General features: G+C 40.2%; 1 protein-coding gene across 1 annotated transcript in view; it reads left to right on the forward strand.

Annotated features, from left to right (window-relative positions):
• The first annotated feature begins 225 nt into the window (after positions 1 to 225).
• LOC127429013 (delta-sarcoglycan-like) overlaps positions 226 to 13,098 on the forward strand; it is a 152,133-nt gene continuing 139,260 nt past the window's right edge. Inside the window, exon 1 of the mRNA XM_051677740.1 lies at positions 226 to 877. Within this exon, the coding sequence (XP_051533700.1) occupies positions 866 to 877 (12 nt within the window). The 5' untranslated portion in view covers positions 226 to 865. The remainder of the gene's footprint in view (positions 878 to 13,098) is intronic.

A 13,098-nucleotide genomic window follows, 5' to 3' on the forward strand; every position in this document is an offset into this window, starting at 1 on the left:
GTCACTGCAGTAATCTACAACTCTACAACTAATGAATATATTTATGTTAATTGTTTGTACTTTACTACCACACCAAAGCACACCACCACCATTCACAATGTATGCACTGATTAATATAATTTTGTGTATTGATCAAACATGTGCTTCCATACACACACAAACACATTTGATTTCACACTTGCAGTGGAACTTCCTGCTAATGCTGAAATGGCCAACCAAAATGCTGTCCCTTAGGAGGAGACCTAAACAATGACTACTATTATTCATCAGTCTGATGAATATGCAGAAAATAAAATGCTGTGTAGGAAAAGGCATGGTAAATTTATCCCTTATAGTCAGCCAGGCAGACATATCAAGTGGAAGCAAATGTGTTTCTCCTATTCCCAAGGCATGGTGGACACATTTAAACACTGAAACACATAGTTAAGAGTGGCTGTACAAAAAAAAAAAAAAAAAAAAAAAAAAAAAAAATCAACCTAGCCTACCCCCTAACTTCTCCCATGTGTCTCCTTGTGCTATATCTGGCGGGCGACAGGAGGTAGTTTCTCAGACAGGCGGTAACAGAGCGGACTCTTCCCCTGCTCGCTGGATCAGCAGCAGATACAGGACTGTGGGCACAGAGAATCCAGGAAATTCCTGCAGACATTGGGGAAGGGATTTTGGCTTGCGTGCCTGTTATTGGGAAAGCTGACAGGGTCGGAAGGGGGGATTGTAACTGCCTGGAGTCATTTGGAAAGAGAAAGAGACACAGAGAAAGACAGAGAAAACAGGCCTCATGACATCTTTTAGCGCTGTCGCTTTCTTTTATCTTTCATTCACACTAATTTTTTCTGACTGAACAAGCTGGGACTTCAGGTTGAGAGCCATGGTTAGGATGGTAAGTTTTACTTCATTGTTTCTGACTTGTGTTTTTGTGTGAGGCAATGCATGTGGCTTTCTGGCAGGCGGAGAGACAGGGGTGTGCATAAAGTGAACTGCTACTTCATTGTTTTCGGGTGTGGATAGAAGTTTTCTGTCTACTTCGGAGTAGTTTGGATTGCTGCTGTGCTATTTTTAACTTATTCACTCTCAGCCTATCTTCAATTGTATCAGATTATTCTAGCAGTGCATTGTGCTCTCAGAATAGATGGCTTGTGTTAATTGGAAGCCAGAAGAAAAAGTTTGAAGGTATTGTGCCAGACGTTCTCTCTACAGTAGTCTCAGCCTATAGTATGCTTATAGACTGTTTGCTGACCATCTGATTCAGAGAGTACACAAAAATGGAAAACACTTTCTCGATCTGTCAAGCTCTAATCTGATTGGCAGAATTTAAGCAACTTCAAAGAGTACGGGTACACAGAGTTTTTTATCAATCCGCCAGGTACCGGGTTGATACAATAAGCACTTTTTTGGATGAAATAACCACTGGATTGCATTCCGTGGCAAAGAATTTCCCCTTGCATATTTTGCGTGGAGTTCAAGTTTGGTATATTTGACAGGCGAAATCGGCACATAGACCAATAAGAAGTCGCTTGGTTTGGCAGTGACCTCTGTGTGGGAAGTGCTTCATACACAGCTACACTGAATATTGGACAAGGATTTCTATTTAACTTTACTCTCACAGATTATAAAGTGCAACAATAAAAAGAGGCTTCTTTTCAGTTATTTTTTGCTTATTTCACATGCACTCAAAATTCGCCCATGCCTTCTTCACCCATGGAATTTCGCCGTGTGAAGCTATGTGTGACCACGCCTTTACCCAAACCCCAACCCTAAATCTAACGATTAGTGGAGTAAAACTGTAATTTTAGACAGGGATTAAGACTCTGGGCATGAACACATATAGTGTTAAAAAAGAAATTTTTCTTCCTGAAGGGGGCGCTTGATGACTCAGAAAACCGAATCCTCCATTCATCCACACTGAAATCTTAGAATTTTTTATATCTCATTGGAGACATTTTTACACTGGATAGTAATGTTTTATAAAAAATTATAATTGTAAGGATTCATACCTGTGAATGGAAATCCATTTTAACAGTATATATAAAAGCAATTTCAAAATCTCCATCCAGTAATAATAAGTGACCATGATTGGCCCATTTTTGTCAGCGCTTCAGTATCTGTCCAGACCTCTGGACAATAATTTACACCCGATTAATGATACTGAAAAACTTAACCTGTAAAATAAAAATACAATTTAAAACTTTTTGTATCATGTCGCCCTGCTGGACATGGTGCCCCTGGACATGTGCACAATTGCCCATATGGTTAATCAGTCCCTGATTTTATGGGGAAAATGAAAACCCCAATTCGCATTCATCATTGTTTATGTGAACGCAATTACTTCTTGATTTCCACGGGACCAGAACTCATGTCTCCAAGAGTGATCACACAACGCATTATCACTTCCGCTACAGGAAAAGGTAAACACATTTGAATTGATACAAGAATGTCTGATGGGAGATGGAGCTTGTCAATAACTCGGCATAAAGTGGTACATTTCAGGAATCCGGAACATTCGGTATCAACGTTTAGATTTCCTGTGTGATCATATTGGCAGAAATGTACCCTCACTGAGCAAAGATATGGTCTTCTGCTGTAGTAGCCCCTCTGCCTCAAAGTTTGACGTGTTGTGCATTCTGAGATGGTATTCTAGTCACTACAATTGTACAGAACGGTTATCTGAGTTACCGTAGCCTATGCATGATGCATCTGAGTTAAGTTTGTGAAATAATCTGTACTTATTATGTTGCATGGACAGAAGTTCCGATAACAAATTGATCACACATATCCGTTATTTTCTGTACAACTAGTCACAGAGTTTGCCACTTTATAATTTTATTTATTTTTTATTTTTTCCATCTCTGTATATTCTGGTATCATCTGTCTCTAATTGGCTCAACAAAACAAAATGAACTGTGACTGGTCGCTTAACATTTTTGTCAGAAAGTCTTCCTGTCTAAGTATAGGTGGCTCTTGTCGAGAATAAGCTGCAATGTGGACACACGTTTGCTATTTTATCAAATGTCTGGCTACCAAGACCTTTCAAAGAGTAGGCTAAGAAATGGTTTTCTGTCTCGACCTCTTCTCTCTCTCTCTCTCTCTCTCTCTCTCTCTTTCTCTTATTCGCCTGTCCAATTTCCTCAAGAGAGGCCAGACGCTACTTCTGCTCTACTTGCCCAAAACACTGCCTCTCCACATTTGGTTTCAATTACTTTGGCCCTCTTGGAAACATTCTACTTTAAATAAGTAGCAACAGGGTTCGCTGTGGATAGATTGCAGAGTTACTGACAGGGTTGACAACGCTGTTTTGCTCTGGCGGTCCTCTGACGATGCAAGAGCTACTGGACACTGTAAGAAAGGCGGCTGATGGCTTGGTAGGTGATGGCCGTCGATTGTAGCTGTTATGATTCTCTTTGACGATGTCAGGCTGGAGTGGAAAGAGCAGATAAGGAAGGAAGTGGGGGTGGGGGACGGACTTTGCTGGGAGTGAGGGAAACAGCTGTGGAGGTTATGGGACGTTTGGTTACTGCATGCCCTTTTGAGTCAGAGTCAAAAACAGCTTTTCCCCCTCCCTGGACACAGTCAATAGCCATTGAGGATTTCAACTGGCCATGGAATCCATCTCTGAAAGCTTTTAAAGATTCCATTGAGGTTTGGAGCAGAGAATAAGCAATATGTGGAAATCAGGGAAAGGAAGGGAAGTTTGAAACACCAAAAAAAAAAAAAAAAAATACAACCACATGCTGTTTTATTTATAAACTTGTGTTTTGTTTTGTTTTGTTTTTTTATTTTATTTTTTATTTTTTTCTCTCTCTTTTTTACAAATAGCCCACAGTGTCCCACTGGTTTCACTCTAGCAGATTAGCCACACAACAGTAAAATACCAAAATACCATGGTATAGTGATAAAACAATCAATAATACCAATGCACTGAATGATTACCATAATTATGTACCATAGTATTTACAGTGCATGGGAATGCCATGGTACATGTCAAAAATACCATTGCAAATACATGGTACTCTGAGGTACTTCAAGAATACCATGGTCATATGGTACATGTACAAAACATATGTAATTACCATGGTAAAATAGTTTTAATTTGTTTTCCTTAAAAAAACACTTTGTACAGTTGGTTGAATATTTGTGACTACACTGCCAGATTTGCATTTCTGTATTATATCTTACTAAACACATATTGGAGCATATACAGTATATTGTTATCATTGAAATTGTATTGCTATGTACTCTATGTGTATTTGGAGAGAGTCATGGCTATAGATTTCTGCCATCTATCCTTGGTCTCTCATAGACCAAGGATAGATGGCCAAAGTCAGTGACCTATGACTCTGTTATTTGTCCAACACTATGAAAGGAAATAGTTTTAACTTATTTTTAACACTGTGATGTTGGGTTGCACAACAGATAAATCCATTTAGAAAGTTTCAAATTTTAGTAACCTAAGTGTAACTAATTTCAGTTTAGCTTGCTGAATGCATAGAAGTACAGACTAATGAGCCGTATTTACATTTGGTGCTTGGAAAAATTACTCAAACCTTCAACTAATTTCACAAAAACAAAAACTGAAATATGCTTTTTGCATGAGTTTACACTGATGGAAACAATTGCTCTGAGGATGCATTTGCCTGACAATAGGCCTCTACCTGTGAATCATTCAAACAGCTACATTTTCTGAAGTAGAAGCTACATCAAACCACCAAAAACAGTTCAGTAGCTGAGATGAGAAAAGGTGTATAAGTCAGCTACTCTATATCAAGAATTCTGCATAACATCGCCCTGTATAGGATTGTGTTACAAAAAAGTCATTACTCCAAAAGAACAACGTGAAAGCAAGACTAGAGTTTGCCAACAAGCTTAACAGTTGTCCCCCTGCCCCAAAACATCCCAGATGAATGAATTGGAGAATTGGTTTTTAGTGGCCAGCGGTAAAAACTGAATTGATTCCTACACAGTTGGAATGAGGTGTGAGTCAGTTCACATTGCAAAGCATTTTTATATATACAGAAATTGTTAAATTATGCAGTAATGTCTACAGAGACTGCAAATAAGAATTGAGTCAAACACTGAAACTTTTCAGTAAACTGAAAGAGAAAAGCCTTGTTAGATAATGATTACAACTGATAATATTAGTTTAAGTGCACAGAATTGTTCCTAAAATTTCTACAACATACTATCGTACTGTGAACCCTTTAGTTACATCTACTATGACCTGAATCAAAACATAAATTAATTAACATGAACCCTTTTAGCTCTGAAGTTGTTTTTAATGTCAGTCGCATACCCAAAATTAAGGCTTAAAACTCAACAAAAACAAACAAGGAAGGTCAAGTGTTGGTGTCATTTTAAAGGACACTTTTCCAAAAATTGGAATGATATAGATTATGATACATTCTGAGACTCTCATCCTAAGAAACTGCTGAAAAGTAAAAAAAAAAAAAAAAAAAAAAACATAACTTTCCTTATTTTTCTGATTTTACAAAAAATATATCTCTGTGTGTGTAAATAAGGTAGCTCCAAAAACTGCTTTTGTTTTGTTCTGTCATGTCACCTGTAACTGAATTTCTACTGATACAACAAAGAAATCGCAAGTTATAGCATTACTAAAATAAATCTTAGTGTCCAAAAACATCTCCAAGCCTCTCCAAATGAATAAAACATAATAACTTTACATAAGAAGTAATTACACATGCAAATTAAACAATGATTAAAGGTATGCTCTCTCCCCAAAGCATGCAGGCATGAGTAATGATATCTCATTCTGTTCCATTCTGTGTCATATCAGCCATCATTGAGTCTGTGTCCTGTACTTGGCGCCATCTCCTGGTGCCCATATGTAATGAAAGCGAACGATCCTCTCTGCCCATATTTTGATGACTTCCAACTCTAGTTTCAGCAGTCTGAATCCTAATACAATTGGTTTAGCATTCCATGATGCTGGACAATGTATTGCATCATTCAACCATCCAATGAAGTCATCTGATTCAGGAAAGCTAAAGTGTTTTTAGCCAGATAGCACATTTTGTGCTGTGTGCACATTGTGCTCCGTGTGGATTATCTAATGATATCTGCATCCGATTATTTTGTGTGTGGGCTCGTTTCAAAGATAATCGCCCCTTCTAAGTAATGATATGTGATATGTTCTGTTTATGTCTCATGAAGTAATGTGGCATATAAGCAACACCTGTTTACTCAAAGACATATACTTAGCAATTATTGGCTATATTTTTGTCTGTGAGTAAACATATGACACATGGCTTTTTGATCATTTTTATGTTTTTAACTGATTACAATTATATGTGCAGTGCAAAATTAATAAATTACCAAAATGGAACACTTCTGATTTGTCTGCAAATTTCAGATCACTAGTTTTGGTCATAATGCATACATGCATTGTAAAGAACAGCTTCTAAGTCTTAAAACAATACCTATTTTGTGTTGGTCAAGGTTGTAGTAGTTACTAATATTTTGTTATACTATGGGTCTGTTGAATGCTTGATTCTGATTGGTTCACGGACGTTCTAAGGTGTGCAATAATTTTTTCAAGGAAATGCACGACTATGAAGTAGTTCCAGGTCTTGACCGCATAATGGTTCCATATCACTTCGCCCAATTATTTCAGTTAATCTAAAGAGCTCTACAGGCTACCACAACAAAAAAACTAATTAAAACAAAGTCATTGGTTAAAGTAAATCGATTAAGAACACTAAAAATCCAACATTTCTTTCAATTTCGGTTAAAAAGAGCCCTCGCTTCTCCCTTGTCTCCCCTGCACTTACACATATTGGGCGCTTTGTTCAGGAGCGGGTTTGGTTATTAGCAATAATTAATAAATATCAAAGATAATTATTAATTATTAAAATCAATAAAACATTGATTAGAATTAACATTAGCTTATTGATCCTTCAAATCAACAGTCATCAAAGATAATTATCAATGATCAAAATCAATAGAATATTAATAAGGATTAATATCGCCGGGGCACCACCCTGGAATCAGGGACTAATAACCAGACAGAATAGCAATCTCACTATAGGATTGTTCTCTTAGGAATGTCGACGTCCGGAGAACATCGACATTCAAAAGGTAAACAATGAAGGCTTGAATCCGAGCACTGACATCCCCTACCAGCCCTTGACACAGGTGCATGCAGAACAATACCAAAATACTTCTCTTTAACATATAACAAAATTTATTAATGCAGTAATATCAATTAATAATCAATATAATGCACTAAATAAACTTCTGACTTCCAACTACAAACTAAACAGTAACATGATTAGATATGGTAACAAATAAGCCTATAATACATGAGAGGAAGGTGTGTGTGACTGTGTGTGTGTGGGGGGGGGGGGGGGTATGAGTGTGTTTGTGTAAGGAGTGGAGTGCACAAAATGGCGGACGTGACTCTTGTGGAGTGTATGTTACGTGAGGTTTCCGGCCAGAGAATGTGGCTGAGAATGTGGGCGGAGAGACGGGTTAATGGCGTCTGCCTGTTTAACGCATACACTCTGATGGTACGATAACTTAGGGACAATGCAGGCTCTATTGCCAAGTTATCTGCTCACCAAATGAGTGTGCGGGTATGTTTGTGAGGGGTCGTGTGTGTGCGCGGTAAGTATGAGAGGGAGAAAACAAAGTGACGGCACTGACGCTGGTTTTAGCGATCGTGGGAGAGAGGGCAACCATTATTTTATCACTTAGAGACGTGGTGAATGGCTCGTAATCCATCCGCCGCAGTCATTGGTTCTTTATTGGATAAACTCAGTGTGCCGGTCTCACCCGCGGTGGCGGAAATGCACAAACAGTCCAATGTGGTTGGACAACAACACAGCAAATCCCATTCGTGGTAACAGTAAGTTACAGTAATACCTTGAATATTATTGCAGAAATGAGCGGACTCGGCGGTCCATAAACTGTACAAGCAATAACCTTGATACACAAGAATAACACACTATAATAATCTATCTCTGCCCAGACGTAAACCTCTTACTTGAGTCGCGTGAGGATGTCGTTTGACTCCGACTTGGTTCCTCGAGGTTCGGGTGATGACAGGAGGCCATTTCTTTGCTCTGTCGGTGGGTGTTACGGCGGCTGATTCTCGGCGGACTGGCGGAGAAATCAGCGAAGTCAACTCGGTTAAAGAGGGAAAGAGAAATCTTCTTCACTTCTGCAGGCAAATGGGTGAGATGCAGATTGCTCAGCGGTCTCCTTCGGATCCGTTAGTGTGCTCCGTGGAACATGGAGAAATCTCGGCTCATCCAGCAAGATTGTATGGCCAAAGTTCATGTATGTACTTTACTTCCTTGGGCAGCGAGGCTACACCTGGGAGCAGCAGGATTGCAACTAGACATGGTGAATACTGTCGCTGGAACAACACCCAGAAAGATCTCCGAGGTTTTTATACTCTCGATGACGTCATGTTGAGGGACGTGTTCTGTTGTGCATTTCAACCAATAGGAGTTGAGAGTTCAGTCCTTCAGAATTTCACACATAGGTGTAAAGTGAGCAAGGCAGCATGGGATCTGTAGTGTGTTTTGGACTCCCTTTGTTTGATTTTGGCGCAGTTGTTGTTATCAGGCTTTGAGTGTTCGTATAGGCCGCAGTCAGGCTTTATGACAGTATGTAGGCCTGCCTTTGTCTCCTGTTTGTGTACATGAGGCCCAACACACACGCTGTCACACATATGCTCACACACACACATACGCTCTCTAAGAAACCAATCATCAAGCCGCGAGGGTTCAGGGGAGAGTGGAGGGTTCCACTCTAACCCGATGCTCACGGCCGCCCGGGAAAGCATGTCCATCATTTCGGCATCAGCCTGTGACTGGGCCATTGTCCCTGAAGGGGGAAGCCCAGCTGAGGCTTCTGCGTCCGACTGGACAAGCCCGCTCTCCGATGCTGCGCTCGAGAGCTCATCATCTTTGCGAGCTCCGAACAAGAAGCCAGACTCGCCGTGAGACGAGCCGGCGAACTCATCCGGAAGCCCAATTGGGGCAGACGAGCATGCTGGAGAATGGGAGGTCCGCGGGGGGATATCCGGCGGAGACGATCCCATTGGAGTCCCCAAATCGCCCCCAGTGCTAGCCGCGCTGGCCCCATACCCGTAGGTAGAAGGACCGAGGCGGGGTTTCTTACGATAGCAAGCCGCGACCGCAACGTTGCCATGGTCATGTTCTCGCTGTGAGAACATGAACCATTCACAAACGCTGCTTCCTTGTGGGTCACGCCCAGACACAAAAGACAGCGATCATGACCATCCGAAGTTGAGAGATAATGACCGCAACCAGGAATAACACACAATCGGAAAGGCATCTTTAAAAAGATGCGTCTTTAAAAAGACGTTCCTTGTGTGCACTCTTTTAGAGAAATATATACTCTTTTAGAGGGGAAAAATGCTCTTTCAGAAAATATACTCTCTAGTTTATCTGCCGAAGCGCCCAGGGGCGTTCTCTGCAGTGCACCAGTGCAGAGGAGGGAGAAGCCGCTGAAATGCGCCGTCAGATCCAGCAGAGGTGAATGAACAGTGATATTCAGCTCAATGAGCATGACCGTTTGGCTCCGAAGAGAAAATCTGAATGAGTGGTTGCATACCAGCTCCTTTTATACCTGTATGTCTGGGGGAGTGGCATGCAAATACCACTCGCCAATTTTCATTGGCCTTTTATCAAAGACCAGAGTGTCTCGGGCTCCCAAGAGTGACCCCTAGTGTCACTACATCAACACAACGTTGAGTGAGTGACAGATAGGGAACAGAGTCATCGTGTCAGTGCACTCCTGTATCTCAGTTATGCAGAATCCCAGTTAGGTTTATAACAGGACTATAGCGACACACGTCTTGGCAATTTTGAAGCGATGTTACTTCTGACGAGAGCTGCAACAAAAAATGTAATCCCATCTTTCGAGCCCTCAAATACAAACTCACACATTAACGAACTTTTTACTCCGGTAAGTGCTCCAGTAAAGCAGCGCAAGCCTCGCTATCCTCCGATGCTAGTTCTAACATGATGTTTTCGAATTAGCAACTAATTGAGCTGTATTAAAGCAAGATGCTGAATCTGTGGCGAAAGAAAGTAGTTCCTCTCATGGAGTGGTGGTGGCGTAGTGGGCTAAAGCCCATAACTGGTAATCATAAGGTTGCTGGTTCAATCCCCACAGCCATCACCATTGTGTCCTTGAGCAAGGCACTTGACTCCAGGATGCTCCAGGGGGATTGTCCCTGTAATAATTCGCTTTGGATAAAAGCGTCTGCCAAATGTAAATAAGAGCATTTTAGGGATGTAAACCAGAAAATGTCTTGAGATAAACCGTGGTATAAGCGGAATAATTGACAAAAGTAAATTAATGCTACAAAATTACCATTTAAGCTCATATGTTGAGAAAAAAAAAATATGTAAGGAATAATTGACTCTGGCCCGTTGAATTGTTGAAAAATAATGCACACCCGAGGTCGTAATGCATTACCACCTCGGGTGTGCATTATTTTTCAACAATTCAACGGTCCATCGTCAATTATTCCTTACATATTTTTTTTTTTTCTCAGCAGGCCCTACTGACCCATACGAGCTTAAACGGTTAATTTAGTAGCATTAATTTACTTTTATCTATTATTCCGCTTCTTTGGAGCAAGTATATGTTCATTTAGTATTGAGGGCTGACATAGTTTAATTGACAGTGTGCACTTCTCAAGATTGTTTTAAAGATTTGGGGAAAAAATACTATGTGTATGCTTTTTGGGTTCATTGTGTCAGTATTATAAGTGCCCTTGAAACAATGTTTTACAGTATGTTTGGATAATTTCTGTAAAATTCTGTTTAAACACACAGGACTTAAATTCCATGACATCAGGTCAAACGTTTTGATGCTAAAATTGGTCTGTGCTTACCGAAATCCCAATCACTGCCCTCAAGTTTTGTTGAACATATAGACACGCGTGAGCTCCAGTTTCCAGTAAATTGTCCACAAAGTGCCGCAAAAGCGAGTTACTAGAATATGCAATTGTGACGAGGAGGAGGGCATGGCCGGGCCGTGATGGGGCACGGCCAGCGCTGAATCAGTCGATCAGCAGAAGAGCGAGATAAAGGGGCGGCCGGAGACTCCAGAGACAAGAGAGAGATGCACGTGGCCATGTTGTGTGTGTGTCTGTTTGTCTTATGTTGTTTTAAGTTCATTTATATCATTAAACCTTTATGTTGACTGTTTAGCCGGTTCCTGCCTTCTCCTTGCCAATCCTTTACCTGTTACAGCAATCCTGTTGAATTTATTACATCATTTACAACTAAAAACAACTTGTGTTACAACTCCCTTTTGGCACCACTCTGTGGACATTGAAACTGGTGCTCACACATGCCCATATATTGAACAACACTTCTAGCTTCGGCCACTTGGAGCAGTGTTTCAAATTTCGGTATACAGAACTTTCAACCTACTGTGAGATCAGTCTTTCTCACTTCTTTCTCTGAGTTTACTTTTGAGGATAGAGAGCACTTCATGAAACAAATTGGATCTTTTTTCTGCCTTCTCAAATCTCCAAATAAACAAGCCTGAATGCTTTCACTCTATATAGATATGGCTGTTATTTTGCAGGGATCAAAAAAACATCTTGTGATTGTGTGTATTGAAGTCAGCTGAAAACATAAAGGCACTTAGGCACAATCACAAGACTGTTGATGACTGCGTAAGCACAGAGGAAACAACCTGACCCTTGAGTCTCTATCTGACAACATAAGAGCAATGCTTAGTGAACAATCAAACACACTGATTTGTGCTATATACAAGTTTAAAACCAAAGCAAATGGTTCATGTATTAGCTTTTGGCTCTAAGCGTCGCAGAGATGCAGAGGGATGAGAGTACATGTTAAAGCAATGCTCTTGAAGGTGACAGCATGGGCCTCCAGCTCTACGAGCTGCCAATAAACACAGGCACCAGAGAGACAGGCTAAACCACAAGCAGGTGTTTCATATTCTGCGGCTTTTTGACAATCCTGTTTTTTCTGTGCCAACAGTAAAGTATCATCCTCTCAAGTGCTGCAACCTGCCAAACTCAAAACCATTACAAATGGTACACATGACATTTGTTATAAAAGCAGGATTTAGTCTTAAACCCGGAGCCATGTAATTCCACATTGCACCTTGAAAATAATATCAAAATCAAGCTGTGTGCTAACGGTCTGCCTTTCATGGTCTCAGTACTTTGAAAATAAATCAATCTGCCAACCTGGTCTCATAAAACCATGTTATTATAACTACATTTTTGCAAAATGAGTTCTACTTGCCTCATTCTACGTTTTCCAGCAGTTTTCTGGTGAAACAAAAACTAGAGGTGCAACAACAACGAGTTTTATTCACTTTCACACAAATCATGAGTAAAATTATATGTTACTCTGTTACTCACACAATGCTATCTTACGACATCGACACACTTTTCCTATAACATTTGATTTGAAAGATGGTACATTTTAATGCTTACATTACATAGCCATCCACATTTACAAGCTTATTCTAATGTGAGTTGCGCAGTAGCTCAACTGAGAGTACTGGATTTGAATGCGGAAGAACAGGGTACGAGTCCTGAAGAGCAAGTCAACATGTGAGCCGAAAGTGTCACAGAAGTGACACGAAATGACGTGGTTATTTCAGCTGTTGCGTCTTCATCTCACTTTTTTTTTTTTATAACACTGTCGGAAAGGTTAAGGTGTAGAGTTTATAGGCATGTTTGATTTCTTAACCTCACATTTGCTTTTAGGACACTATTGGTTAGGTATAGGTGTAGGATTTAGGGTATTGACATCGGTTTTGTTTATTTAAACCAAGAAAAACAGATGATGTTTTAAAGGTTCAGGTTTTGTAATCTCACATTTGCTTTTTATGACACAACTGGTCAGGTTTAGGTTAAAGGTTTAGGTTAGAGAGGTAGGTTTTATTCATTTAAAACTCAATAGAGCATTAACCTTAAAAGCTTCATCTTTGTGGGTGAAAATTCAACTAGCTTTTAGCACCCCTCAGTGGACATTTCACCTCGAAACTATGCCAAAATGTGAAATAAACCACGTAAATTCATTTTTCAAAAATGTTGCCACAGTCACATACAATGACAAA

The sequence above is a fragment of the Myxocyprinus asiaticus genome, chromosome 38, assembly GCF_019703515.2.
Source record: "Myxocyprinus asiaticus isolate MX2 ecotype Aquarium Trade chromosome 38, UBuf_Myxa_2, whole genome shotgun sequence".
NCBI classification, from domain to species: Eukaryota; Metazoa; Chordata; class Actinopteri; order Cypriniformes; family Catostomidae; genus Myxocyprinus; species Myxocyprinus asiaticus.